The 27,426-nt window shown below is 46.2% G+C and overlaps 1 protein-coding gene across 1 annotated transcript in view; it reads right to left on the reverse strand.

Annotated features, from left to right (window-relative positions):
- Window positions 1-27,426, reverse strand: part of LOC143768174 (uncharacterized) — a 62,009-nt gene that overhangs the window by 11,771 nt on the left and 22,812 nt on the right. Inside the window, exons 7-11 of the mRNA XM_077256864.1 lie at window positions 25,925-26,009; window positions 6,870-7,043; window positions 6,663-6,786; window positions 6,482-6,579; window positions 6,193-6,283 (exon numbers count right to left, since the gene is read on the reverse strand). Of these exons, the coding sequence (XP_077112979.1) occupies window positions 6,193-6,283; window positions 6,482-6,579; window positions 6,663-6,786; window positions 6,870-7,043; window positions 25,925-26,009 (572 nt within the window). The remainder of the gene's footprint in view (window positions 1-6,192; window positions 6,284-6,481; window positions 6,580-6,662; window positions 6,787-6,869; window positions 7,044-25,924; window positions 26,010-27,426) is intronic.

The following is a 27,426-nucleotide window of genomic DNA, read 5'->3' on the forward strand; positions in this document are numbered from 1 at the left end:
GTGTTGGCTGTGAGCACAACCCCCATCTGTGGGACTCGGGCACCCAGACCATCCTCATGGAGTCGGGTTCTAACCGTTTGTGCAGACACACGCACATTTTTGGCCTGCTGGAGGTCATTTTGCAGGGCTCTGGCAGTGCTTTTCCTGTTCCTCTTTGCACAAAGGCTGAGGTAGCTGTCCTGCTGCTGGGTTGTTGCCCTCCTACGGCCTCCTCCACGTCTCCTGGTGTACTTGTCTGTCTCCTGGTAGTGCCTCCAGCCTCTGGACACTACGCTGACAGACACAGCAAACCTTCTTGCCACAGCTCGCATTCATGTGCCATCCTGGATGAGCTGCACTACCTGAGCCACTAGTGTGGGTTGTAGAGTCCGTCTCATGCTACCACGAGTGTGAAAGCACAACCAACATTCAACAGTGACCAAAACATCAGCCAGAAAGCATTGGTACTGAGATGTGGTCTGTGGTCCTCACCTGCAGAACCACTCCTTTATTGAGGGTGTCTTGATAATTGCCAATAATTTCCATCTGTTGTCTACTCCATTTGCACAACACAGCATGTGAAATTGATTGTCAAACAGTGTTGCTTCCTAAGTGGACAGTTTGATTTCAGAGAAATTTGACTTACTTGGAGCTATATTCTATTGTTTAAGTGTTCCCTTTATTTTTTTGAGCAGTGTATAATAATTCAGCTTAGAACAGAACAGAAATCTTGAAATGCTGAAATATCACATAATACCAATGAATATGTATAAAAAAAAATGCATGGAGGTTCTGAGGGTTAAGAGATTTCTTGGACATCATATGGCCAAGTGACAGGTGTGGACTGGCCCATAGGGTAACAGGGGAATCCCCCGGTGGGCACCTGTGCAGTGCTGGGCCCCCAACCCCGCTGTATGGGCAATACTTGGCATAGTTCACTTGATTCACTCTGTGCAGAAAAAAAGCAGCATCTGATCATTCATTAACCAAACTACCCAGTTTATTATTATATAGAGATATAGGTAAATTTGTGAATGAGGACAGTGTAATATTTGTATACAGGTAAAAAATGCTCCCCCCTAAAGTCAATGTTACTGCTGGACCCTTGGCACCCCAGTCTGACACTGCCGAGTGATATTACGTTTTATTTTTTTTTTTATTACCAGGCTTACTAGCAATAGTAACGTATGTACATTTATGAGACTAGAGTCTTACTGACACGAAACAGGATCTACATGTGAAACTGTGGTGCATTAAGACTGGGGTCCAGAGTCTGGTGAAGACAGTTGTCTTCACTCAACAGTCTAAATCTTGCAATGAGTTATGAGCTTTTCTTCCTAAAGATCTGCAGTTTTGAGTTCCCCAGAATATACCGTATATACTCGAGTATAAGCCGACCCGAGTATAAGCCGACTCCCCTAATTTTGCAACAAAAAACTGGGAACACTTATTGACTCGAGTATAAGCCTAGGGTGGAAAATGCAGCAGCTACCGGTAAATGTCAAAAATAAAAATAGATACCAATCAAAGTTAAATTAATTGAGACATCAGTAGGTTAAGTGTTTTTGAATATCCATATTGAATCAGGAGCCTCATATAATGCTACAGTTCATGATGGGCACCATAAGATGCTCCATGCAAAATACGCCCCATATAATGCTGCACAAAGGTTAATAATGGCCCCATAAGATGCTCCATAGAAACATTTGCCCCATATAACGCTGCATAAAGGTTGATGGCCCCACGAGATGCTCCACACATTATGGCCCCACAAGATGCTCCACACATTATGGCCCCACGAGATGCTCCACACATTGTGGCCCCACGAGATGCTCCACACATTGGGGCCCCACGAGATGCTCCACACATTGGGGCCCCACGAGATGCTCCACACATTATGGCCCCACGAGATGCTCCACACATTATGGCCCCACGAGATGCTCCACACATTATGGCCCCACGAGATGCTCCACACATTATGGCCCCACGAGATGCTCCACACATTATGGCCCCACGAGATGCTCCACACATTATGGCCCCACGAGATGCTCCACACATTATGGCCCCACGAGATGCTCCACACATTATGGCCCCACGAGATGCTCCACACATTGTGGCCCCACGAGATGCTCCACACATTGTGGCCCCACGAGATGCTCCACACATTGTGGCCCCACGAGATGCTCCACACATTGTGGCCCCACGAGATGCTCCACATATTGTGGCCCCACGAGATGCTCCACACATTGTGGCCCCACGAGATGCTCCACACATTGTGGCCCCACGAGATGCTCCACACATTGTGGCCTCACGAGATGCTCCACACATTATGGCCCCACGAGATGCTCCACACATTATGGCCCCACGAGATGCTCCACACATTGTGGCCCCACGAGATGCTCCACACATTGTGGCCCCACGACATGCTCCACACATTGTGGCCCCACGAGATGCTCCACACATTGTGGCCCCACGAGATGCTCTACACATTGTGGCCCCACGAGATGCTCTACACATTGTGGCCCCATATGATGCTCCATACAATTGTGGCCCCCTTACGATGCTCCATACATTGTGGCCCCATACAATGCTCCATACATTGCGGCCCCATACGATGCTCCATACATTGTGGCCCCATAAGATTCTCCATGTACATTGTGGCCCCATACGATGCTCCATACACTGTGGCCCCATACGATGCTCCATACACTGTGGCCCCATACGATGCTCCATACACTGTGGCCCCATACATTGTGGCCCCATAAGATGCTCCACACAGACATTTGCCCCATATGCTGTTGCTGCGATTAAAATAAAAAAATATCACATACTCCCCTCTCTTCGCTCAGGCCCCGGGCACTTGTGATAGTAACCTTCCTCGTTCCATCGCTGCGCGCTGCTCTGTCTTCCATCCTCTTCACTGACTGCGCAGGCAGAGGGCGGCACGCACACTAAGCACATCATCACGCCCTCTGACCTGAACAGTAAGTGTACAGGATGGAAGACAGAGCGTCGCGCAGCGAGGAAGGTGACTATCGCAGACTGCTCACCTCCCCCGATATACTCACATGCTCCCGGCGTGGTCCCTGGCAGCGTCTCACTGTCAGAAGTTCTCCGGGAGCCGGCGGCATCTTCCTGTGTTCAGCGGTCACGTACCGCTCATTACAGGAATGAATATGCATGCATATTCATTAATGTAATGAGCGGTACCACGTGACCGCTGAACACAGGAAGAGCTGCCCGGAGACCATCGGACATGCAGGGACCGCGCCAGGAGCAGGTGAGTATGTCACTGCGCTGCTCCCCTGACGACTCCCCCCCCCCCCCCCCACTGACAATGACTCGCTGACAATGACTCGAGTATAAGCCGAGAGGGTCACTTTCAGCCCAAAAAAGTGGGCTGAAAATCTCGGCTTATACTCGAGTATATAAACTATATACGGTATAAAGAAAAAAAAGAAAAAATGAGATATTGTGCACAAGGACTATTAACTGCTGTATATGATCCAAACTCCAATAATAGCTGCTATACCAATTATGTGAGGTTCTCATGGAGAAATTTTCAGTTAAAAAGGGATTGTACGGTACAACTCGATAAGTCTGTCGTCTCGCTGTGTGACTGCAACCTTATGAATTCCCCCGTGTACACATTGCGCGCTCTGTGGGGATTAGCCAGTTTCTGAGCCAGGACTGGAGGCAGAAGCCGTCTAGTGGACGTGGTCTTGCTCCATACACTTGTATTCAATGAGGCCATGCCCCATCTAGTGATGCAGCCGTCCTGTGGGTGCAGCCTCACTCCATACAAACCACACAAAAAAAGGCACAGTAAAACAATAAAATACTCTGTTGCAAAAAAATATAAAGTAAACAGCAAGTGCTAATAAAAAGATGGAAAAACACAGGGTATTTGGTTAATATGTTTTTTTGCAAAAAATGTATATTAAGCCACTCTACCAAACGTCAAGGTATACCCGTATTAGAGCAGTCCTAACTAATGTATGTAATCCCTATTTGATGTATTTAAACCCTTCACCCCCGGAGCTTTTTCCGTTTTCGTTTTTTGCTCCCCTCCTTCCCAGAGCCATAACTTTTTTATTTTTCCGTCAATATGGCCATGTGAGGGCTTATTTTTTGCGGGACGAGATGTACTTTTGAACGATACCATTGGTTTTACCATGCCGTGTAACAGAAAACGGGAAAAAAAATTCCAAGTGTGATGAAATTGCAAAAAAAGTGCAATCTCACACTTGTTTTTTGTTTGGCTTTTTTGCTAGGTTCACCAAATGCGAAAACTAACCTGTTATTATGATTCTCCAGGTCATTACGAGTTCATAGACACGAAACATGTCTACGTTCTCTTTTATCTAAGTGGTAAAAAAAAAAATTCCAAAGTTTGCTTAAAAAAAAAAAAAAAAATTGCTCCATTTTCCGATACCCGTAGCGTCTCCATTTTACGTGATCTGGGGTCAGGTGAGGGCTTATTTTTTGCGTGCCGAGCTGACGTTTTTAATGATACCACTCTGGTGCAGATACGTTCTTTTGATCGCCTGTTATTGCATTTTAATGCAATGTTGCGGCGACCAAAAAAAAACGTAATTTGGCGTTTAATTTTTTTTTATTGCTACGCCATCTAGCGATCAGGTTAATCCTTTGCTTTTATTGATAGATCGGGCGATTCTGAACGCGGCAATACCAAATATGTGTAGGTTTGATTTTTTTTTTTATTGTTTTATTTTGATTGGGGCGAAAGGGGGGTGATTTGAACTTTTACATATTTTTTATTTTTTTTATATTTTTAAACACTTTTTTTTTTAATTTTGGCATGCTTCAATAGCCTCCATAGGAGGCTAGAAGCATGCACAACTCGATCGCCTCTGCTACATAGAGGTGAAGCACAGATCACCTCTATGTAGCAGAAATGCAGGGTTGCTTTGAACGCCGACCACAGGGTGGCACTCAAAGCAATCGGCCATCAACAACCATAGAGGTCTCAAGGAGACCTCTGGCTGTTATGGCAATGCACCGATGACCCCCAATCATGTGACGGGGGTCAGCGGTGCAAGCACTTCCGGGAGCGCTAGTTAAATGCCGCTGTCAGCGCTTGACAGCGGCATTTAACTAGCTAATGGGCACGGGCGGATCGCGATTCCGCTCGCGCTCATTGTGCGCACATGTCAGCTGTACAAAACAGCTGACATGTCGCGGCTTTGAGGTGGGCTCACCGCCGGAGCCCACCTCAAAGTGGGTGTTCTGCCAGCTGACGTACTATTCCGTCAGCTGGCAGAAAGGGGTTAAAAACCTGGTCATATGTATAACACCTGTATGAGTAAGATTCAGAAAGGTACTAATGTCCAATGCAGTATAGAACGGCTTTTATGTGCACGGCTCACAAGGAGGGGTGGAAAACTCCCTAGTCTTGTAGAAACAAGAAAACAATAGATTAAACCAAAAACACATGAGCCATGCACACAGTGAACAGGCCTGTAGGGACACTGTTCACACCACCAGGAGACAAACCCCTCCTTGTGAGCCGTTTGTTAGAGCGGCTTAATATACATTTTTTGCAAAAAAAACGTATTAACCAAATAGTCTGTGTTTTTCCATCTTTTTATTAGCACTTCCTGTTTATATTTTTTTGCAAAAGAGTATTTTTTGGGTTTTACTGTGCCTTTTTTGTGTGGTTTGTCTTCTGGTGGTGTGAACGGTGTCCTTACAGGCCTGTTCATTGTGTGCACGGCTCATATGTTTCTGTTTTACTCACTCCATACAAGTGTATGAAGCGAGGCTGTACCCACTGGGCAGCAGTGTGTATAACTCCTACTTACCCTCTGGTCCTGACTCAGAAACCGGCAATTCCCTACAGCGCCCAGTGCGGCTATATTATATTTTATAAAAACTTTGCCTTCAGCCATTGATACAGCTTTTTTAGCTTGATAACCATAGAAGATAATAAAAAATGGCTAGTTCAGGTGGACTAATCTGCTACATGTTCTTTACACGCAAATTTCATCTGTATTTTTCTATCCATATTTTATTGTATAAAACAATATAATATCTTCCGTTATACTTATTCACAGTATTTTGGCAAAAATGGTGAATTGAAGGCCGAAAAACCTAAAAGACCACAGAGCTCACAACAATTAACACATAGTAGTACCAACCGGTGACTGAGGAGACTCTGTATCTTCTCTGCATCTAGTGGTTACTACTCACCTGGGCGATTATCTGAAGGAATCTCCTCTTTACACCGCTCATCACCCCTCACATATGTCTCTGAAGTATTAATATGGGTCAGATCTTCACCCTGAAACAAATATTGTAAAAGTCACAGAGAGATGGAGAAGTCACATCTATGATCAGCTCTAATCCTGCCATCTCCACCTTTCTCATTACACAAGTATAAAACATATAATACTGGTGGATAAAACAAGACTGAGCACAAGACCTTCACAGTCATCTACACGTCATAGGGGAGATCTCATGACACCTTCTCTCCATCTACCTGATGATCCTGAGGAACATTGGGATTTTCTTGTTTACAGCCCTGTGGAAGAAGAGGATGGGGACATCTCTCTGGTGTTGTCCTCTTACTGGATAGAACTGGATGAAACACAAACAGAAACTCAATTAATTCTTTACATTCAGATAATTATAGGCCGTGTGTATTTAGTCCTGTCTATTACCTGGTGATGTGAGGGCCTGGGGAACCTCCATCATGACGTCCTTGTACAGATCTTTGTGTCCTTCTAAATACTCCCACTCTTCCATGGAGAAATAGATGGCGACATCCTGACACCTTATAGGAACCTGATACATACAATGATACCGTCATCCCCACGATCCTTTCAAAGCATTACTGTATAATTTCCCAGCATTCCCAGCAGTGTCACCTCTCCAGTCAGCAGCTCAATCATCTTGTAGATGAGTTCTAGGATCTTCTGGTCATTGATGTCCTCATGTATCAGGGGGTGAGGTGGAGGCCCTGTGATTGGACTCAGGGGTCTTCCCCATCCCTCAGACTCAGGGGCCTGACAGCGCTCACTAGAGGTCTTCTTCACTACTGTGTAATCCTGGTTATGGAGAGACACATTAATAAATCTCACTACAGACATTTCCAGAGTCCTCACCTCTCCAGTTCTGTCCATCTGATATTCCCATAGATAAGAATGATGTAATGTGACGTCATCAGAATCTCTCACCTCTCCAGTAAGCCGGAAGAGGATCTCTAGGGTGAGGTGCAATATCCTCTCTGCCATCTTGTCCCTGTCCCCATCCATCCTTGACGGGTCAATCAGGAAAATTCTCTTTTATAAAAGATCTCCACTGAGAGGATGAGATATTGTAGGAACCTGAATGAGAAAATGTTAAGTCATAAACATTGAACATTCTGGAGATAAGTGGAGGAGGAGATATAAAGAAGTTCCTCTTTATTTAAGGACAGATCATGTAACATCTTCACATGAACGCCAGAAATGATCATTGGCCAAAGAGGTCTTGCCAACATGTATGGCAAATGAATAAGACAACCAGCGCTGCACTTCACCTTCACTTATGTAAGAGATGACAACAACAGGCAATATCTGTGCTCTTGAATTGAAAAAAAAGCTCTGTGGGAAAATACGAGAAATATGGCAGGAAGTTTCCCGAGTCACTATTTATCAAAGCATTTTATATGAATGCACATAGATATCAACCAAGGGATATCAGCTTTTGAGGTAGAAAAGTCCCCATAAACTGTAAGGAGGGTGATTATATAGTAAAAGAAAATGTCTAAAGCCAAATTTAAATGGATTTTTAATTGGATACTATAACAAATGTGTCACCCCAGCTGCCCACCATGAACCATAATGTAATCAGGTCTGCACTGATGTTCCTTGTATATAATAAATAACATAACACTCAATTGTCAGTGTATTAGCACCAGACCTATTAGTAAAAGGCACTTCTGTGAATTATCTTGGAATAGGAATACCTATGTCTGCGGCTCCAGAGTAAGGCAGGTGTAGGATGCACATCAACGCGGTGTCCGCCGCTAGTTGAACTAGCTCCTCTAGCTGAGTTTCTATCCCTGCAACACGCTGGGATTACTTCCACGAACTGCATATACAACTACTGTAAATGAGCTGGATTCAAATCTCTTTTTTGTCAATTTTAACAGTATGTTTGTCCCAGAATTGGGTAGATCCAAGAGCGAGGAGGGCAGTGGAGAGACGGGGCATCCTGATCTGAATGCGGAGATACCACAACTCGGAAGTTGGAACCTGGGATTATGAAAATATACCAACGGGGCCCGAAGTCATCTTGGACATCTGGCTAGCACAGCAAACTGTAAACGGGAACGCTTGTGGGCTGACAGGCGGATTGCTACCATCAAGCACAGCTATTACTATTGGATAGCAATGCTTAGGTCCTATACTATCACAGGGAGTTATATGGCTAAATGTCAGATAAAAGCTGCACAGCAAAGAAAAGGAGAAGTGAGCAGATTACTGACTATTCCCTGTGCTTCACGTTTACAGCGCTGCGTATCTGGGGTGTCCAAATATTTTAGGAAATACGTCATCTCAATATATTACAGGCATATAATGGGTTAAAAAGCCACCAAGAGGAAGAAATTGGAGTAAACTCCTTATTGTACAAAAAGTTTCTGGGATCCGAGTGTCAGAGACTAGAATTCCTTCCCATCAGTTACATGGCAGATAGTTGTGGGCTGAATACTGATCACTCTATAACATCCTGTGATCTCCAGTCATGGGCGCCCGATCAGTGGCTGCTGCTCCTATATTGTGCCCTGTGCAGACTACTCCCCGGGAAACAACCCTGCTAGGATTAACCCCTTCACCACAAGCATTAATGTAAGAACACTTACCTGGCTCCCTGCAGCTTCACCTGGCATGCTACATGCTGCAATAATGGCGTCTTGTTGCTATACTAGAACACGCCCATAATGCAAAGTAAGAACTCCCCCATACCATGTGACGGATATTACCTCATACCTGGCAGGAGCCCATACAGTCTGATGTCTAACGGCTGCTTCGTGCGCACAGGACCTGTGGTGAGGTCACAGGAGGGGAGGAGTCAGGGGCCTCAGTGTATGCAGGACTCTGCTGTGCTGGTTGTCATGGTGCTGGATGAGGGGAAGTTTCTGTGAGGGGTCAGGAGGAGTTTACAGGGTGGATGTAGCAGAGCCGTGTGTGTACGAGGTGTACGGAGCGGAGCCGTGTGTACGAGGTGTACGGAGCAGAGCCGTGTGTGTATGAGGTGTGCGGAGCTGAGCCGTGGGTGTACGAGGTGTACGGAGCAGAGCCGTGTGTGTACGAGGTGTACGGAGCAGAGCCGTGTGTGTACGAGGTGTACGGAGCAGAGCCATGTGTGTACGAGGTGCACGGAGCAGAGCCAGGTGTGTACGAGGTGTACGGAGCAGAGCTGTGTGTGTGCAAGGTGTACGGAGCAGAGCCGTGTGTGTACGAGGTGTACGGAGCAGAGCCATGTGTGTACGAGGTGTACGGAGCAGAGCCATGTGTGTACGAGGTGCACGGAGCAGAGCCAGGTGTGTACGAGGTGTACGGAGCAGAGCTGTGTGTGTGCAAGGTGTACGGAGCAGAGCCGTGTGTGTACGAGGTGTACGGAGCAGAGCCATGTGTGTACGAGATGCACGGAGCAGAGCCAGGTGTGTACGAGGTGTACGGAGCAGAGCTGTGTGTGTGCAAAGTGTACGGAGCGGAGCCATGTGTGTACGAGGTGTAAGGAGCAGAGCCAGGGGTGTACGAGGTGTACGGAGCGGAGCCGTGTGTGTGTACGAGGTGTATGGAGCGGAGCCGTGTGTGTGTACGAGGTGTATGGAGCGGAGCCGTGTGTGTGTACGAGGTGTACGGAGCGGAGCCATGTGTGTGTACGAGGTGTACGGAGCAGAGCCATGTGTGTACGAGGTGTACGGAGCGGAGCCGTGTGTGTACGAGGTGTACGGAGCGGAGCCGCGTGTGTACGGAGCGGATCCGTGTGTGTACGAGGTGTACGGAGCGGAGCCGCATGTGTACGGAGTTGAGCCACGTGTTTACGAGGAGTACGAAGCTGAGCCGTGTGTGTGTGTACGAGGTGTACGGAGCAGTCATGTGTGTACGAGGTGTACGGAGCGGAGTCATGTGTGTGTACGAGGTGTACGGAGCGGAGCCGTGTGTACAGAGAGGAGCCGCGTGTGTACGAGGTGCACAGAGCGGAGCCCCGTGTGTTCGAGGTGTACGGAGCGAAGCCATTTGTGTACGAGGTGTACGGAGCAGAGCCATGCGTGTACGAGGTGTACGGAGAGAAGCTGCATGTGTATGGAGCGGAGCCGGGTGTGTATGAGGTGTACGGAGCGGATCCGCATGTGTACGAGGTGTACGGAGCAGAGCCGCGTGTGTAAGAGGTGAGCGGAGCAGAGCCACGTGTGTACGAGGTGTAAGGAGCGGAGCCGTGTGTGTACGAGGTGTAAGGAGCGGAGCCGTGTGTGTACAAGGTGTACGAAGCGGAGCCGTGTGTGTACGATGTGTACGGAGCGGAGCCGTGTGTGTACGAGGTGTACGGAGCGGAGCCGTGTGTGTACGATGTGTACGGAGCGGAGCCGTGTGTGTACGAGGTGTACGGAGCGGAGCCGTGTGTGTACGAGGTGTACGGAGCGGAGCTGTGTGTGTACGAAGTGTCATCTCCTCCAGTCTCTCTCCAGTTGTCACAACTCACCTAACTACAATCTTTAATCTCTCCCTCTCCTCTGGCATTTTCCCCTCCTGCTTCAAACACTCTATCATTACTCCATTACTAAAAAAAACCCACCCTCGACCCATCCTGCACAAACAACTACAGACCGGTCTCCAATCTCCCCTTCATCTCTAAACCCTTGGAGCGCCTGGTCTACTTCCGCCTTACCCGTTACCTCTCCACTCACTCCCTCCTAGACATTTCACAGTCCGGTTTCCGCCCCCTACATTCGACAGAAACTGCAGTCATCAAGGTGACCAATGACCTGACAGCAAAATGTAACGGTGACCACTCTCTGCTCATTCTTCTCGACCTTTCTGCAGCTTTCGACACTGTTGACCACCTTCTCCTACTCTCTAGGCTCCAGTCACTAGGCATTAAGGACACTGCTCTCTCCTGGTTCTCCTCCTACCTTTCTGCCCACACCTTCAGTGTTCTGTTCTCTGGCTCCACTTCATCTCCTCTTCCTCTCACTGTCGGGGTACCTCAGGGCTCAGTCCTTGGCCCCATTCTCTTCTCCCTCTACACAGCCCCAATTGAACAGACCATCAGCAGATTTGGCTTCCAGTACCATCTTTATGCTGATGACACACGACTATACACGTCATTCCCTGACCTTACCCCCTCTGTACTACAGAACGCCACTGTCTGTCCGCAGTCTCTGACATCATGTCCGCTCTCTATCTGAAACTCAACCTCTCCAAAACTGAACTTCTTCTGCTCCCGCCGTCTACTAACCTCCCTAAATCTGACATTTCCCTCTCCGTGGGTGGCACCATCATAACACCCCAGCAGCAGGCACGCTGTCTGGGTGTTATGTTTGACTCCGATCTCTCCTTCACCTCCCACATACAATCTCTTGCCCGCTCGTGCCACTTACACCTAAAGATCATCTCTAGAATCCGCCCTTTTCTCACCATGGAGACAACAAAAACCCTCACTGTCGCCCTAATCCACTCCTGCCTGGACTACTGCAATGCTCTATTAATTGGCCTCCCCCTTAGGCTACTTTCACACTAGCGTCGTACTCGGCCCGTCGCAGAGCGTCGGGCCGACGCTAGCGTTGTTTGCGCTGCACAACGGGTGCAGCGGATGCTGTTTTTCCACACATCCGCTGCCCCATTGTGAGGTGCGGGGAGGAGGGGGCGGAGTTCCGGCTGCGCATGCGCGGTCGGAAAAGACGTTCCCGACGGAGCAAAAAACGTTGCAAGCAACTTTTTTGCTGCCGACGGTCCGCCACAACACAAAGCAACCGTCGCACGACGATTGCGACGTGTGTCAATGCGTCGCAAATGCATCGCTAATGTTAGTCAATGGGAAAAACGCATCCTGCAAGCACTTTTGCAGGGTGCGTTTTTTCGCCAAAACAACGCATTGCGACGTATTGCAAAAAACGCTAGTGTGAAAGTACCCTTACTCGACTTTCCCCTCTCCAGTCTATCCTTAATGCAGCAGACAGGGTTGTGTATCTAGCTAATCGTTACTCGGACGCGTTCACTATTCTCCAGTCGTTACACTGGCTGCCCATTCATTACAGGATACAATTCAAAGTACTTGTTCTCACCCACAAAGCTCTCCACAGTGCGGCACCCTCTTATATCTCCTCCCTCATTTCTGTCTATCGGCCTAGCCGACCGCTGCGCTCTGCAAATGACTTTCGACTAAACTCTGCACTAATCCGTACCTCCCACTCCCGACTCCAAGACTTCTCCCGTGCTGCACCAATCCTCTGGAATGCTCTACCCCAAGATATTAGGACCATCCACAACTTGCATAGTTTTAGGCGCTCGCTCAAAACACATTTGTTCAGAGCTGCCTACCATGTTCACTAATCAAAGTCATTTTATGTTTGTGTGTGTGTGTAGCCCATTCACTATCTCCATCTATTCCCCACCCCCTGAAGATGGCTGGACCATCATTGTAAATACATCATTGTAAATACACACCTGTACTTTGTATCTCCCCCACCTCATTGTAGATTGTAAGCTCTCACGAGCAGGGTCGTCTTATTTTGCTTTATTATTGTATTGTTAACGTTGTTACTTATTATTATTATTATTTATTTATATAGCACCATTAATTCCATGGTGCTGTACATGAGAAAGGGGTTACATACAGAGTTAGGGTATGTGTCCACGGTCAGGATGGCCAGCGGTATCGCCGGAGCGGCGAAGCCGCTCGGCGCTAAGCCCCGCCCCCTTTCTGGGACGCGATGATGCCAGATGTGTTAACTGTACACATCCGGGATCATTGCACCCTCGCATAGCGCCCTGTGATATTACTTGCGTCGCAGCAGGTAGCACGGACATGCTGCGATCTGAAAAGACGCGCAGCGTGTCCGGAGTCGCAGGGAAGTCGGATGCGTGTTTCCACGCATAGTGGACACGGGATTTCATAAAATCCCCTCCACTATGCTGGAACATCTGGACGCTTCATGTTTGACGCTGCAGCTCTGCGCAGCGTCAAACAAGCAGCGTTTACTGACCGTGGACACATACCCTAACAGATATAGTTTACAGTAAACACGTTTACAGTGACACACTGGTACAGAGGGGAGAGGACCCTGTCCTTGCGGACTTACATTCTTATGACTGTTGTGTTTCAAACTGTTAAACTGTAAAGTGCTGCGGAATATGTTGGCGCTATATAAAGATTATTATTATTATTACGGAGCGGAGCTGCATGTGTACGGAGGAGCCGCGTGTGTACGAGGTGTACGGAGCGGAGCCGCGTGTGTACAATGTGTACGGAGCGGAGCCGTGTGTGTGTACGAAGTGTACGGAGCGGAGCCGCGTGTGTGTACGAGGTGTACGGAGCGGAGCCGCGTGTACGAGGTGTACGGAGCAGAGCCGTGTGTGTACGAGGTGTACGGAGCAGAGCCGTATGTGTACAAGGTGTACGGAGAGGAGTCGTGTGTGTTCGAGGTGTACAGAGCGGAGCCAAGTGTGTACGAGGTGTATGGAGCGGAGCCGTATGTGTACGAGGTGTACGGAGCAGAGCCGTGTGTGTACGAGGTGTACGGAGCAGAGCCGTATGTGTACGAGGTGTACGGAGAGGAGTCGTGTGTGTTCGAGGTGTACAGAGCGGAGCCAAGTGTGTACGAGGTGTATGGAGCGGAGCCGTATGTGTACGAGGTATACGGAGAGGAGTCATGTGTGTACGGAGCGGAGCCGCGTGTACGAGGTGTACGGAGAGGAGCAGAGCTGTGTGTGTATGGAGTGGAGCAATACATATACGGTGGGTGTTAAATAGAGATGTGCACGAGTATGAGTACATCTTGAGGTAGGAAATTGCCTGGACTTCCTACCGATTGGTATACAGAGGTGGTGATAAGAGAAAACAGACTTGCTGTATTATACTAATGAATGAACATAGCACACTCATATTTTTACAGAATTGCCTTGTCCCACATGCAGCCAGCCTCCTGCCATGCAGTGTGTGGGTTACTGAGTTCATTGCTTAGTAGTTCCTCGTCGGTGAAGCTGGCATCTCTGTGCTCTGTTCATTCTTACATTCATTTAATTTGGTCATCCCTCACTGTTCTTGACTTATGGTCTTTCTAATGATTCTAACTCCCAACTTGTAGCAATGTAAAAAGAAAAAGTTCAGCTCACCGGATCCACACCGTCGCACACAGCCACCCCGGCCTTGCGGATACAAGTCCAAATACACAGTAATCTCCAGCGATCTCAGGCAGGAAGGTAAGTATAAAAATTATTTATTTATTTTGTTAAAAGAACATATTACAGGCAGTGGATACCCCAGTGGATGATAAAAAATCCGACATGTTTCAACTCAAAAGAGTCTTAATCATGGAAGCAATGGGGACAAGTCTTCGAAACAAAGAATCCTCATTTATCTGAAGCTGAATCCATGTGGGATGACAGGCTATTAGAATATGAAAATGCTGAAAAGAACTGATGCTTTGGGAGAATAAGGCTATGTGCACACGTTGCGGATTTTGCTGCGGATTGGCAGCTGTTTTCCATGCGGTTTACAGTACCATGTAAACCAAATCCGCTGTGCCCATGGTGCGGAAAATACCACACGGAAACACTGCGTTGTATTTTCCACAGCATGTCAATTCTTTGTGTGGATTCCTCAACGTTTTACACCAGCTCCTGTTGGTCTCTGTGTAATCCATATTTTTTGCGCACCCATAGACTTTCATTGGCGGATTTTTTGCGCAATGCGCTGACAAATGCAGCATGCTGCGATTTTGTAAGGCCGTAAAATACGGATGCATAATATACGCCAAATAGGAGCTGCCCCATAGAGAATCATTGGTCTGTGTGCAATGCGTTGTTTTTGCGCATCGCATATGTCCGTAAAACTCTCTAGTGTGACGCCGGCCTGAGTACATCTTGAGGTAGGAAATTGCCCGGACTTCCTACCGATTGGTATACAGAGGTGATGATAAGAGAAAACAGACTTGCTGTATTATACTAATGAATGAACATAGCACATTCATGTTTTTACAGAATTGCCTTGTGCCGCATGCAGCCAGCCTCCTGCCATGCAGTGTGTGGGTTACTGAGTTCATTGCTTAGTAGTTCCTCTTCGTCGGTGAAGCTGGCATCTCTGTGCTCTGTTCATTCTTACATTCATTTAATTTGGTCATCCCTCACTGTTCTTGACTTGTGGTCTTTCTAATGATTCTAACTCCCAACTTGTAGCAATGTAAAAAGAAAAAGTTCAGCTCACCGGATCCACACTGTTGCACAGAGCCGCCCCGGCCTTGTGGATACAATCCCAAATACACAGTAATCTCCAGCAATCCCAGGCAGGAAGGTAAGTATAAAAATAATTTCTTTATTTCTTTTGTTAAAAGAACATATTACAGGCAGTGGATACCCCAGTGGATGGTAAAAAATCCGACATGTTTCAACTCAAGAGTCTTAATCATGGAAGCAATGGGGACAAGTCTTTGAAACAAAGAATCCTCATTTATCTGAAGCTGAACCCATGCGGGATGACAGGCTATTATAATATGAAAATGCTGAAAGAAAAGAACGGATGCTTTTGGAGAAAAAGGCTATGTGCACACACTGCGGATTTTGCTGCGGATCTGCAGCGGATTGGCCGCTGTGGATTGGCAGCGGTTTTCCATGCGGTTTACAGTACCACGTAAACCAAATCCGCTGCGCCCATGGTGCGGAAAATACCGCACGGAAACACTGCATTGTATTTTCCACAGCATGTCAATTCTTTGTGTGGATTCCTCAACGTTTTACACCTGCTCCTCAATAGGAATCCGCAGGTGTCAAACTGCAGGTGGAATCAGCACAAAAACTGCAGGAAATCCGCAGTGTGTTTTACCTGCAGATTTTGCAAATTGTGCACATAGCCTTAGTGTCTATTGTGCTAAGTCAGTCTGACCATATCCTCATCAATATTCTTAGTCAACTATATAAATCAATCAGTCTAGACCAGCGGTTCTCAACCTGTGGGTCGCGACCCCGGCGGGGGTCGAATGACCAAAACACAGGGGTCGCCTAAAGCCATCGGAAAATACATATTTCCGATGGCTTTAGCCGCTGAGAAGCCGCGCTACCGTCTGCAGCAGCGCTATTCAGCTGGAATGCACGCCGTTATGGACGTGTGTTCCAAACTGAATGCCTGCGCGCATGCGCAGACGTGATTGCATCATCCGTCTGGGGCCTAAGGGGCGGGGGAAGCGCGGGGGAATGCTCCACAGTCCATAGCAGCACGCCTGCTAATCCATAGCAGCACATTACGTGTGTCCGGCACTTGCTGACGTCATCAGCGGGTGGATGCCGCAAGCGCCGGAGGACAGAAGCCTAGGAGGCGGAGAGCCTGCGAGACAGCCAGGTATTTACATTCCGAATCATAACTGTAGCAAAATTACAGCTGTGAAGTAGCCACCAAAAATATTTTTTAGTTTGGGGTCACCGCAACATGAGGAACGGTATTGCGGGGTCACGGCATTAGAAAGGTTGAGAACCACTGGTCTAGACTGAACGAGTATCACCAGTGAATCCATTCAAATTCTTGCATTGTAGACAATAGCGAAAAGGAAAAGACTGTCACTGTTTTATTCCAAACACATTTCTGATTTAGATTTTGACCCCTACCATGTTGGACTCAGGAGCAAATTAACATTTTATGACAGTTTTTGTCAAAAACCATGTGGTGAAAATAGATTATTGTCTGTTATTATGAAAACTGTAGATGGATCGCCAGCGAGCTCAGGCAAGAGATTGAGCCTTTGGAGAAAATTATGGAACCTAATCTTTAGAATGCCACTGTTGCAAACTGTAAACCCCATAATTAACTGGGAAACTAAAGAATTGTATTTTTCATTGGCTGTCCACTCCCAGCAGATGTTACCAAAACTACCTCATGAAAAGGTTGTAGAGGATCCTCAGGCAGGTTATAAACTACCACCTGTATGTAAGGAATTGGCCAATGTATGTGACAAGAAAAAAATTTGGCGCGCTCAAGTATGGCGCGAGCGAGCCCAATACGACTTTGACGCGCTCTGAAATAGCGCAGGCCAGCGCCGAGCAAAGCTCAACGCTGGCCCCATGTTATAGTATAGGAGATCATAGAGTCAACAAGGAAATTGGCTCTCGCGTCCCACCACAGGGACACTGTATTAAATGCATTGCCATGTTAAAGTATAGGAAAAGTCCAATCCGGGTAACCGCGCCCCCGGAACGCCCCCTTTTTGTCCCTCTGGTGGGACAAAAAGGTGAAGCCCTCGTACCTCCGGCGAGACCGGCGTCCCTCGGGAGGGACTCCAATGTTAAGGGTCCCCCAAAGTAAACCTCATTGTCTGTTGCCTGGAGCAGCTATACCATTCAGGATCATATAAACATTGGCATAGCAAGAATTAAAAGCCCTCAAAGAATACATAGATGAAAATGGAGTTAAAGAGTTTATATGTCCTTTATCACCAGCAGGTGCAACTATACTTTTGGTCAAGAAGAAAGAAGGTTTCTTTAAACTCTGCAATGATTAGAGAGAGCTAAATAAAGTTACTATAGAGAATGGTTATCCTCCACCTTTGATCCCGAAGTTGCCAGAGTTTGTTATTAGGGATGAGCGAGCAAGATCGGATAAGGGGTTATTCGAACATGCTAGTGTGCTAAATGTGTTTTAGTGTGCTTGAAAAATAGGTTTGGGTCGCTGCAGCTGCTGAATGATGTGAACTCAATGCTGGAACCTTGAAGAACCCATCATCTCTATATCAGACATGAGAAATGTGAATTCCATAAAACAAAAATAGAGTACTTGGGTTATATAATCTTTTCCCAATGGTTACCATTGGACACTAGCAAAATTCAAGCAATTAAGAGACTGGGAAGACTTGAAAAAAGTGAGAGGTCCAATTAATGATTGTTTCTGGTAATTTCTTTAGGCATTTCATTAACAATATTTCTGGTATAATTGCAGTACGGTCCCTACTCTTCCCACAGGTATATCTGATACAGCTCCTCAGCTTTTCCAACGCCTGATATTCCTTTGTCTCTGCCGCATGTTCCTCGTATGTTTGATACTGCTACCCAGCTTTTCCATGCTCATATGCTAACCGAGTGTTTCCAGCGTGCTTGAAAAATAGGTTTTGGAGTCGCCGTGGCTGCTTGTCTCTCGGACGTTCGACAGCTTCAACACATGTATGGATAGCATGTGTTGCGGTTGTCGAACATTTGTGGCGACTTAAATCTATTTTTCAAGCCCAGCAAAAATAGTAGTTACTCACCGATAACGATGTTTCTCTGAGCCCATGACGGCACCACGGAGAGAGGGGATCCGCCCACCAAGGACAGGAAACCTACAGATAAAAAGGCGGTACCTCTCTCCCGCATCAGTTGTTTACAGAGCATGAAGAGAATATCAGGTTAATAGTTAAAAAATATTTCAATATTACTAAGCCTTAATAGAGATAAAGCATGCTTATCGCTTAGATATTTAACTAAACATTATAGCAGTGTGCACACCCACACGTGAGGGAGGGAATATACGGGTGCCGTCATGGGCTCAGAGAAACACCGTTATCGGTGAGTAACTACTATTTTCTCTGTCCCCCATGACGGCACCACGGAGAGAATTGCAGAGACTGTACATTAGGGAGGGACTACCGCTTCCAGAACCCTTCTACCAAAGGTAAGGTCTGAAGAAGAAGTTAAGTCCAACCGATAGTGCTTAAAAAAGGTTGAGGGTGAAGACCAAGTAGCCGCTCTACATATCTGGTCAATTGAAGCGCCGGCTCTCTCTGCCCAGGAAGCCGCCATCGCTCTAGTTGAATGAGCTTTAACCTCCCCCGGAACTGGCATCCCGCTTGAGGTATACGCGAGGTTGATGGCATCTCTGATCCATCTTGCCAATGTACCCTTGGAGGCCTTTTTGCCTTTCCGAGGGCCCTGAAAACACACAAAAAGAGATCTATCCTCCCTACACTCCCTAGTAGCTTCCAGATAGTGGATGAGACATCTTCTAACATCCAATGTGTGTAATGATTTTTCCCCCTCGTTTTTAGGGTTTGGACAAAAGGAGGGAAGGGAGATCTCTTGGGATCTATGGAATCGGGAAGCCACTTTTGGTAAATATGCCGGATCTATTTTTAATACCACCCTGTCATCTAATATTTGCGTGAAGGGTGGTCCGGCTGACAAGGCTTGTATGTCACTAATTCTTCAGGCTGAAGTAAGGGCTACCAAAAGGGAGGTTTTGAAGGATAGAATCTTTAAGGGAAGTTCTTCTAAGGGCTCAAAGGGTGTTTTAGTTAGGGCTGTGAGGACCAGATTTAAGTCCCACTGTGGGGCCCTTCGTAAGGGTAGAGGTCTAGATCTTTCTGCCGCCTTAACGAATCTCGAAACCCAATGATTCCTTGCTAAGTTGTAGTTAAACAGTGCCCCTAGTGCTGCAATATGAACCTTCAGTGTACTTGTGGCTAGGCCTTTTTCTAGCCCATTTTGTAAAAATTACAATACGGCTTTAAGCGGGATTCCCTTCAGAGGCTCTAGAACCTGAGGAAGAGGTGGTTGTTAATTTTCTACTTTTCAGGAGGGTTGATACTAAACCTTGAGAAAAGCCTTTCTCTATTAGTAACCCTCTTTCAAATTCCAAGCCGTCATGTGTAAACTCGCTACCTGCGGGTGTGTTACTGGTCCCTGGAATAGGAGATTGGGCAGATCTGGGAGTATCCAAGGGTCTGTTATAGACATTCTTCTGACCCAAGAAAACCAAATTCTTTTCGGTCAGAAAGGGGCAATCAATATTACCCGGGCACTGTCCTCCCTTATCTTCCTCAGAACCGCTGGTATCAATGAGATAGGGGGAAACGCATAAGCCAGTTTGTGCTTCCAAGGGATCAGGAAGGCGTCCAGCGCCACCGGGTTCCCTGCTGGGTTTATGGAACAAAAGGTGGTCACCTTTCAATTTAGGTTGTTTGCGAAGAGATCTATTACAGGAGTTCCCCACTTCTCCGTGATCTGATTGAATATGGACTGGTTCAGCTCCCATTCCCCTTGTTTTAGGCAGAACCGACTTAGGTAGTCTGCCTTGAAATTGTCCACCCTTTTAAAGTGAAGGTCCGTCAACGATGCTAAATTGTTCTCGGCCATCTGTAAGATTGAATGTGTCACTTCCATCAGTGATTGAGAGTGGGTGCCTCCCTGATGGTTTATGTAGGCCACTACCACCCTGTTGTCCGAAAATAATCTTACATGATGAGAGGGAAGGGGGGTTAGGAATTCTGTAAGTACGAACTTCACTGCTAGTAGTTCCTTCATATTGGATACTGCTTTTAAGTCGTCTGACCATGCCCCCTGAGCCACTAGATCGTGTAGGTGAGCCCCCAGCCCATGGGACTTGCGTCTGTGGTTACCACTTTTGACACTGGGATTACCCATGGAAGACCGCGGCCCAGATTGCTCTCCTTTGTCCACCAATCTAGTGAGAGGATTGTGTTTGACGAGAAGGTGAACTGACTTTCTAAATTTCCTTCCAGAGAAATTTCCTCTGCTAATATCTGCCATTGGAGTTCCCTCGTATGTGAGTAGGCCCATTGGACCGCGGAAATGCAGGCTGTCATAGACCCCAGAAAAGACATTGCTTCTCGAAGCGATATAAAGGGGAGTTCCCTTGTCCGGGACACTAATCCCACCATCTTTTGGATCTTCTCTTGGGGTAGGCGACACTCTTGGGAGATGGAATCTAGCGTGATGCCCAGATATTCCTGAATCTGATTCGGTATTAACCTGGACTTTTCTAGATTTAGGAGCCAACCTAAGTTTTTTTTAAGAGTCCATCACCATCTCCAGTTGGTTTTTGCAATGTTGGGGAGAGTTGCCTATCACCAGGAAATCGTCTAGGTATGGGACGATTAGGGTGTTTTGTTTTCTCAGTTCTGCCATGACTTCTGCTATCAATTTGGTGAATACCCGTGGGGCTATCACGAGACCGAAAGGGAGAGCTGCAAACTGAAAATGCTTTACAATCCCTTCTATTTCGATCGCCACCCTGAGGAATTTTTGGAAGTCTCTGTGAATGGGGACGTGGTAGTATGCGTCCTTTAAGTCGAGTACTACCATAAAACAATGCGGAAACAACATTTTGACTGCTGTCTTTATTGTTTCCATTTTGAAAGGTTCTACAATCAGGTGCTTGTTTAGGTTTTTTAATTGATAATCGTCCTGAAAGACCCGTCTGGCTTCTTCCTGAGAAAAATCGGAGAGTAGAAGCCTCTCCCTCTTTCTCGGAGAGGGACCTCCAGAAGAACCCCTTTGTCTAGCAACGTTGTGACTTCCTGTTCCAGAGCTATTCGCTCCTGCGGAGAAGCTCTCTGAGATGTTACCAGGAAGGACAGCTGAGGAAAAGTGAGGAATTTGAACTTTAGTCCCGATCTTATTAAGTCTAGAATCCAGGCGCTGCTGGTTATCTTTTCCCAGGCTGAGAAAAAGAGGGACAATCTTCCTCCCACCTGGGGCGAAAGTTCATTGAGAGGGTTTTTTGGTATCGGTGGGGCTCTTGTTGAATATAAACCCCTTATTTTTGTTCTTTTTGTCTTCCCACCTGTCCTGTGCTCTAGGGGGGTTTCCTACGGTTGAATCTCTTACTCCGAAAGGGACGTTTGTAAGATGGATATGTCAGGATGGGAAAAGACTTCTTTTTGTCCCCTGCCTTTTCCAAAATATCATCCAGAGTGGAGCCAAATAGAAATTCTCCTTCACAGGGAATATTACAAAGTTTTGACTTTGTTTGGAGGTCTCCGGGCCAACATTTGAGCCAGAGGGCTCTTCTGGCTGCATTGGAAAAAACTGCTGATCTGGCCGTCAGCCTGATGGAATCTGCTGACGCATCGGCCAGAACGGCGGCTGCCACTTTCATCACTGGCAAAGTATTTAATATGCTGTCTCTGGATGATTTTGCTTTAAGCTGAGATTCTAGCTGGTCTAACCACACCATTAGGGAGCGGGAAGTACCAGCCGTGGCCACTGCTGATTTTAGACCCCCTCCTGCTGCTTCCCAGGAACTTTTTAGAAAAGCATCTGCTTTTTTATCCATGGGGTCCTTTAAGACCCCCATGTCCTCAAAAGGTAGGGCAAACTTTTTTGACGCCTTAGCAATGGCTACGTCTAATTTGGGTGTTTTTTCCCAGAAGGAGCATGTTGGGTCCTCAAAAGGATATTTCCTTTTGGGCGTAAGCAAGGCCTTCCTTACAGGTTTTTTCCACTCTTTGTTAATTAGAGCTTGTATTTTATCATTGAATGGAAATACTCTTCTTTTTTTCTGCTCAAGTCCCCCAAACATAATATTTTGGACTGTTTTTTTAGGGTGAGAATCAGTTAGTCCCATGGTGCTTCTGACAGCTTTAACCAGGGAGTCCGTTTCTTCTAATGGGAAGCAACTACGGCCTCCCCGAGAAGAGGACAATGATGAAGAATTTGAGGAACTTGAACTAATCTCCCCACTATCTGTGTCACTGGAGTCAAATATAGGGGATTTGTGTCTGATTTTTTTATGTTTTTTACCCTCTTGGAAAGATTTAAAGGCAGGGTGGATTTGATTTAAATCTAACTGATTTAAATCACGATTTAAATCACTAGTCAGTAAGGCTTGATTTAAATCAGTGATTTAAATCAAAGTTTCTACCTAAACTAGTTCTTGCTACTTTAACATGCAAGTAGATGAAGATTTTTAGAATCACTTTTTATATTACTTTTTTCTCCCCAGTTTAATGGGTTAATTATTCATATTTGGACACCACTGTTCTGTTGTACTTAGGATTTAGATTTATTCAACTGAAACAATAACAACATTACAGCATAAGTTATTTGCTTAAACAAACATCCATGTTTGTTAACTAATTTGGCTAAACAAAATATATATATATTTTAAGAAACTTAGACTGTCAGCCCAGCCGACACATGAAAAACTTAAATACTACTGTCCCTGCTGTCCTCTGTAGGTCATTTGTCGTCATCTTCATCATCATCTTCTTCTTTGTTCCTATTCATAATCTGGAAAAGAAAAACAAGCTTTCCTGCTTTATTGGGTCCCAACCGATTTCTCAATTTAGAATGAATGAGTCCAAAGGAAGAGAATATTCTTTCAACGCCTGCAGAAGAAGCTACTGCTGTTAAAAGTGAAATCATTACTTGAACAGTCTCTAAATCCAAGCACTTAAGTGACTTCCACCAGTTTACTGGTGTGACCTTCCTTAAAATATCTTCAGCAAACATATATTTCTTGAATGGTTCCCCCTTAGCTCTGAAGTTTATTATAGTTGGCATTAAAGATGGATGATTGCTGGATACCCATGTCATAGCTAACTCCTCTTCCTCAGTACTTAGGCTTTGACCCTGATATTGGATATTGACAATATTTGCCAAAAAATGAGCTGGAGTCAGTGCTTGTCCCATTCGTTTGTTTACTCCTTGTAATTTAATTCTGTCCATGTGTAGATCTGTTTTTAAGTGTTCACTCAGTTCCTTCCAAATTTCAACAGCATCCGCAATAAAACAGCTATTTTTCTGTATTTTGTTTAAAGCTTGAGAGATGGGTTTCAGGAAGCTCAGCATATGTTCAACATTTCTCTTAAGCCCAATGTTGAGGATTTTGGCCGTGACAGTGCCATCTATTTTATCTCGATTTTCTTCACAAAGTGTCATCAGAATAGGCCAGTTTTTGATATACTACTCAAAACAGTCCACCACAGAGTTCCATCTAACATCTTGTGGGAGTGTTAGCTTGGTTCCACCCATCCTTTTCAGAGCTGCTGCAGCAAAATGATTATTACGGAAGTATTTAGCAATTTCAACAACATTAGCCTTTATTTCTGGAACACTTAAGTCTTTGGCTAAGAGGTGCAGCAAATGAGCACTGCAACCATATGTTATTAGCAGCTTTGTATTCCCTCCCTGCTCTTCTAAATCTCTTCTCATCTTGGATACGTTTGCAGCATTGTCAGTGACCAAACTGCGTACTAGACATTTGAATTTTTGTTCACGTCGTTATAGCTTTTACTGCCACTTCTTGTAAGTATTCTGCTGTGTGCATTTCCTGACGCATCAGTTTTGTGCAAGGAAGACTTTACCTTCTTCTGTTGTTATACAAGCACATACAATAGGATCATTGTGGACATTACTCCACCCATCAATACTTAGGTTAACAATTTTACCCTCCAGAGCTGTTGCACATTGCTCCATTTCTCTGTCATACACTTGATCCAGCAGTTTCCCTGCAACATCAGCTCTGCTGGGTGGACTGTATCCTGGTCTCAGTGACTGAACCATATTAATGAAATGTGGGTTGTCAGTCAGACGGAAAGAAGAGTTCGTTGCATAAATAAACTGGGCAATTTTTTCATCAATCAACTTTTTTTCTAATCTGCTAGTTCTTATCACAAACCTATCTATGGTGGTTCTAGGAGGTAAAGGTTTTTTCTTCCTTTTGGGTGATGGTGATATGTGGCTGTGGGTGTCTGATGATGATGCTGCTGCTAATGAAGCACTATCCTGGATGGATAACTCTGAAACTGTAGAACAGGATGATGGTGATCTTGGAGGTGGATAGTTTCCAGAATCCATGAATTCCCCTAAACAAAAAAAGTCAATGCTGTTATTTTATTGTTTATACAATTTCTGCTTATTGTACACAACACATCACTGCCCCTGCCCCAAAAGGAATATTTGTTTTTCTTCATAACTGTACCAAGTGACAGTAACATGCAGTAATAATAAGAAATATAATTTTTCTCACACATGACAGTTCAGTCTTTAGAAATAGGATTCAATAAAAATGTTTACCAACCTGAAGATCCTGCCTGTTCAGAAGTGTTTCTTTGGTCATCTTCATCACCGCACTTCTCATGATGTTGCCTCATTCGCGCCACCAGGCCTTGCATCTCTTTGTTGCATCGTTTGCATTTTGCACGCATGCCTGCCTTACCGATAGGCGAAGGAGCTTCATTAAAATATTCCCAAACTGGGTCTCTTTTACGGCCTGCTGCCATTATAAGGAAAGAATGTAATAAACCTCAGATCGTACACACAAACAGATCCAGACTTGTCTGTCTGTGGCTATGCTGCAGTATTGTGCTCAAAGTTTCACTTTCATTTTCTTGTCTGCTTGCCCTTCCTCCTCCTCACACTTAGATTCACATTCTTCTTGTGTTGTGCAGATCTATTCCACTCCAAACAATCAGAAACATATTGTCTAACTTCTTGGACTTGGCACTGAAGGGGTTGATTCTGTATTCATAGGTTTGTAGAACAATAGGATTAAGGTCTTTTTCTCAACTCTGTTCATGTTGTAACATTTTTGCCGTGAAGAAGAGGCTGGGACCTCTGCGGAGTCAAATTCAGTTTTGAGAACTGCGTAAGTAAACGAGCGTCTGTGATAATATAGGAGAGAAACTGCCCACTAATCCTACAGAAACCTCTGGAAGAGCATGGCATTGTGAATGTTACACATATACAGCCTTTATTCTACTGAGTTAAACAACTCAGCTTTATCTCATGATGGAAGAACCTTTGGATGGTAAAATATTTTCCTCAAAAAGCAGTTTATTGAAAAAAATCCGATTTAAATCAAAAAAATCCGATTTTTTTTTTTTTTTTAAACATTGATTTTTATCCACCCTGTTTAAAGGTATCTTCCACCTGAGTTTTAATTAGAGATTTGAGCTCTGTGGTGAACCCTGGAAGCCCCTCGCAGAGTGTTTCCTCTATACAGGATTTACACAATCTCTTTTCCCACGTGGTAGGTAAATCTTCTTTACAAAGTGCGCAGATCCTGTGTTTGGACTTCCCTGAACTCTTCCTTCCCTAAAACAAGCAAGAGAAAAGGTAGGCTCTATTAGCCGGAGCATTCACGGAGATCACTCACCACCTGGTGTACCCTCAGTACCGGCTGTGGATGGTCCATATCGACTATGGGATGCTCATTTGATCCGGATGCAGCACTAGAATTCTTGCTGTGCTGGGATCCCTAACCGTGCTCCAGCTCCACGCCGCTGGTCATGAGAGGCTCCATTCCCCTGCTGTCGGCGCTTCTGCTGCTGCTGCGATGGCTGCGGTAGCTGTGCTGGTGATCCCTGCAATTCCGTGTCACTCATGGCTGCTGGGGAGTGCTGACCGGACTCCATTAGAGCACCAGACAGTGAGGCGTCCTTCCCCTAAGTACACCAGTGAAGCATGCTGCGCGCTACGGCCCCGCCCCCGTCGGGACCATCATGCCTCGCGCACCTACGCTGTGCGCACACGCACTTCCCAGCATGCAACGCCGCCCCAGCAGGCCCTGCGCTGCCCAGCATGCATTGTGCTATTACAGCATGCAGTGCGGCACCCGCGCGTTACCTGTCAGGAAGCCCAGATGCCGCTTCCTGATGCCGCTGTTAAGGCACGTATTATCGCGCCGCGTCCCACCCCTGGAGGGACCCCTCACGGTGGTTTTGCGGATTTAAGCCGAATCTGGCCCACGTGCAGTGGCCTCCTAGGAGCAACAGCGCTGCTGCTGCTGCTGCTCCCCGCACACCCTAGAGACCTACTGATCCCAGCGGTGGCGCTTCGGGTGGCCCAGCCTAGCCGAGGCAGGGAACCCCCACTGCCTGAACCGGTCTGACTGGCCCCGGAATCCAACGACGATCAAGGTAAGATCTGCTGCAGGTTCCCCATCAAGCACAGGAAACCAAACTGATGCGGGAGAGAGGTACCGCCTTTTTATCTGTAGGTTTCCTGTCCTTGGTGGGCGGATCCCCTCTCTCCGTGGTGCCGTCATGGGGGACAGAGAAACACTCGTTTAGCACACGAGCATGCTTGCTCACCATTACTAATATTCCTTTGTCTCTTCTGCATGTTCCTGGTATGTTTCATACTGCTCTCCCACTACCACCTTCCCACTTTACCACTGCTTGTTTACTCTGCCTACAATATCCTACATCTGGCTCAGCTTTGATTAACTGAATAAGATAACTGCAGGCCTCTCCCCTCTGTTTCATACCTGAATGCATATACTTTATTCTGCTCCTGAATCATCTAAGTGTACTTCAATTAATTAGACTAGAATGGAAGCAGAAGGGAACTGAAGACAAATGGATACATAGTCACTGTAAACATTGTTTCCACCTTTACCCCCATATTCCTCCACTTTCTAACCCCCCTAATCAGTACAACTAGTAATGAACTGGTCGTCCTCCCCATCCATCTCACTGCCTCCTCAGGTTTGTTCCTCAACATAAATTCC

Source organism: Ranitomeya variabilis, chromosome 4, assembly GCF_051348905.1.
Source record: "Ranitomeya variabilis isolate aRanVar5 chromosome 4, aRanVar5.hap1, whole genome shotgun sequence".
Taxonomy (NCBI): domain Eukaryota; kingdom Metazoa; phylum Chordata; class Amphibia; order Anura; family Dendrobatidae; genus Ranitomeya; species Ranitomeya variabilis.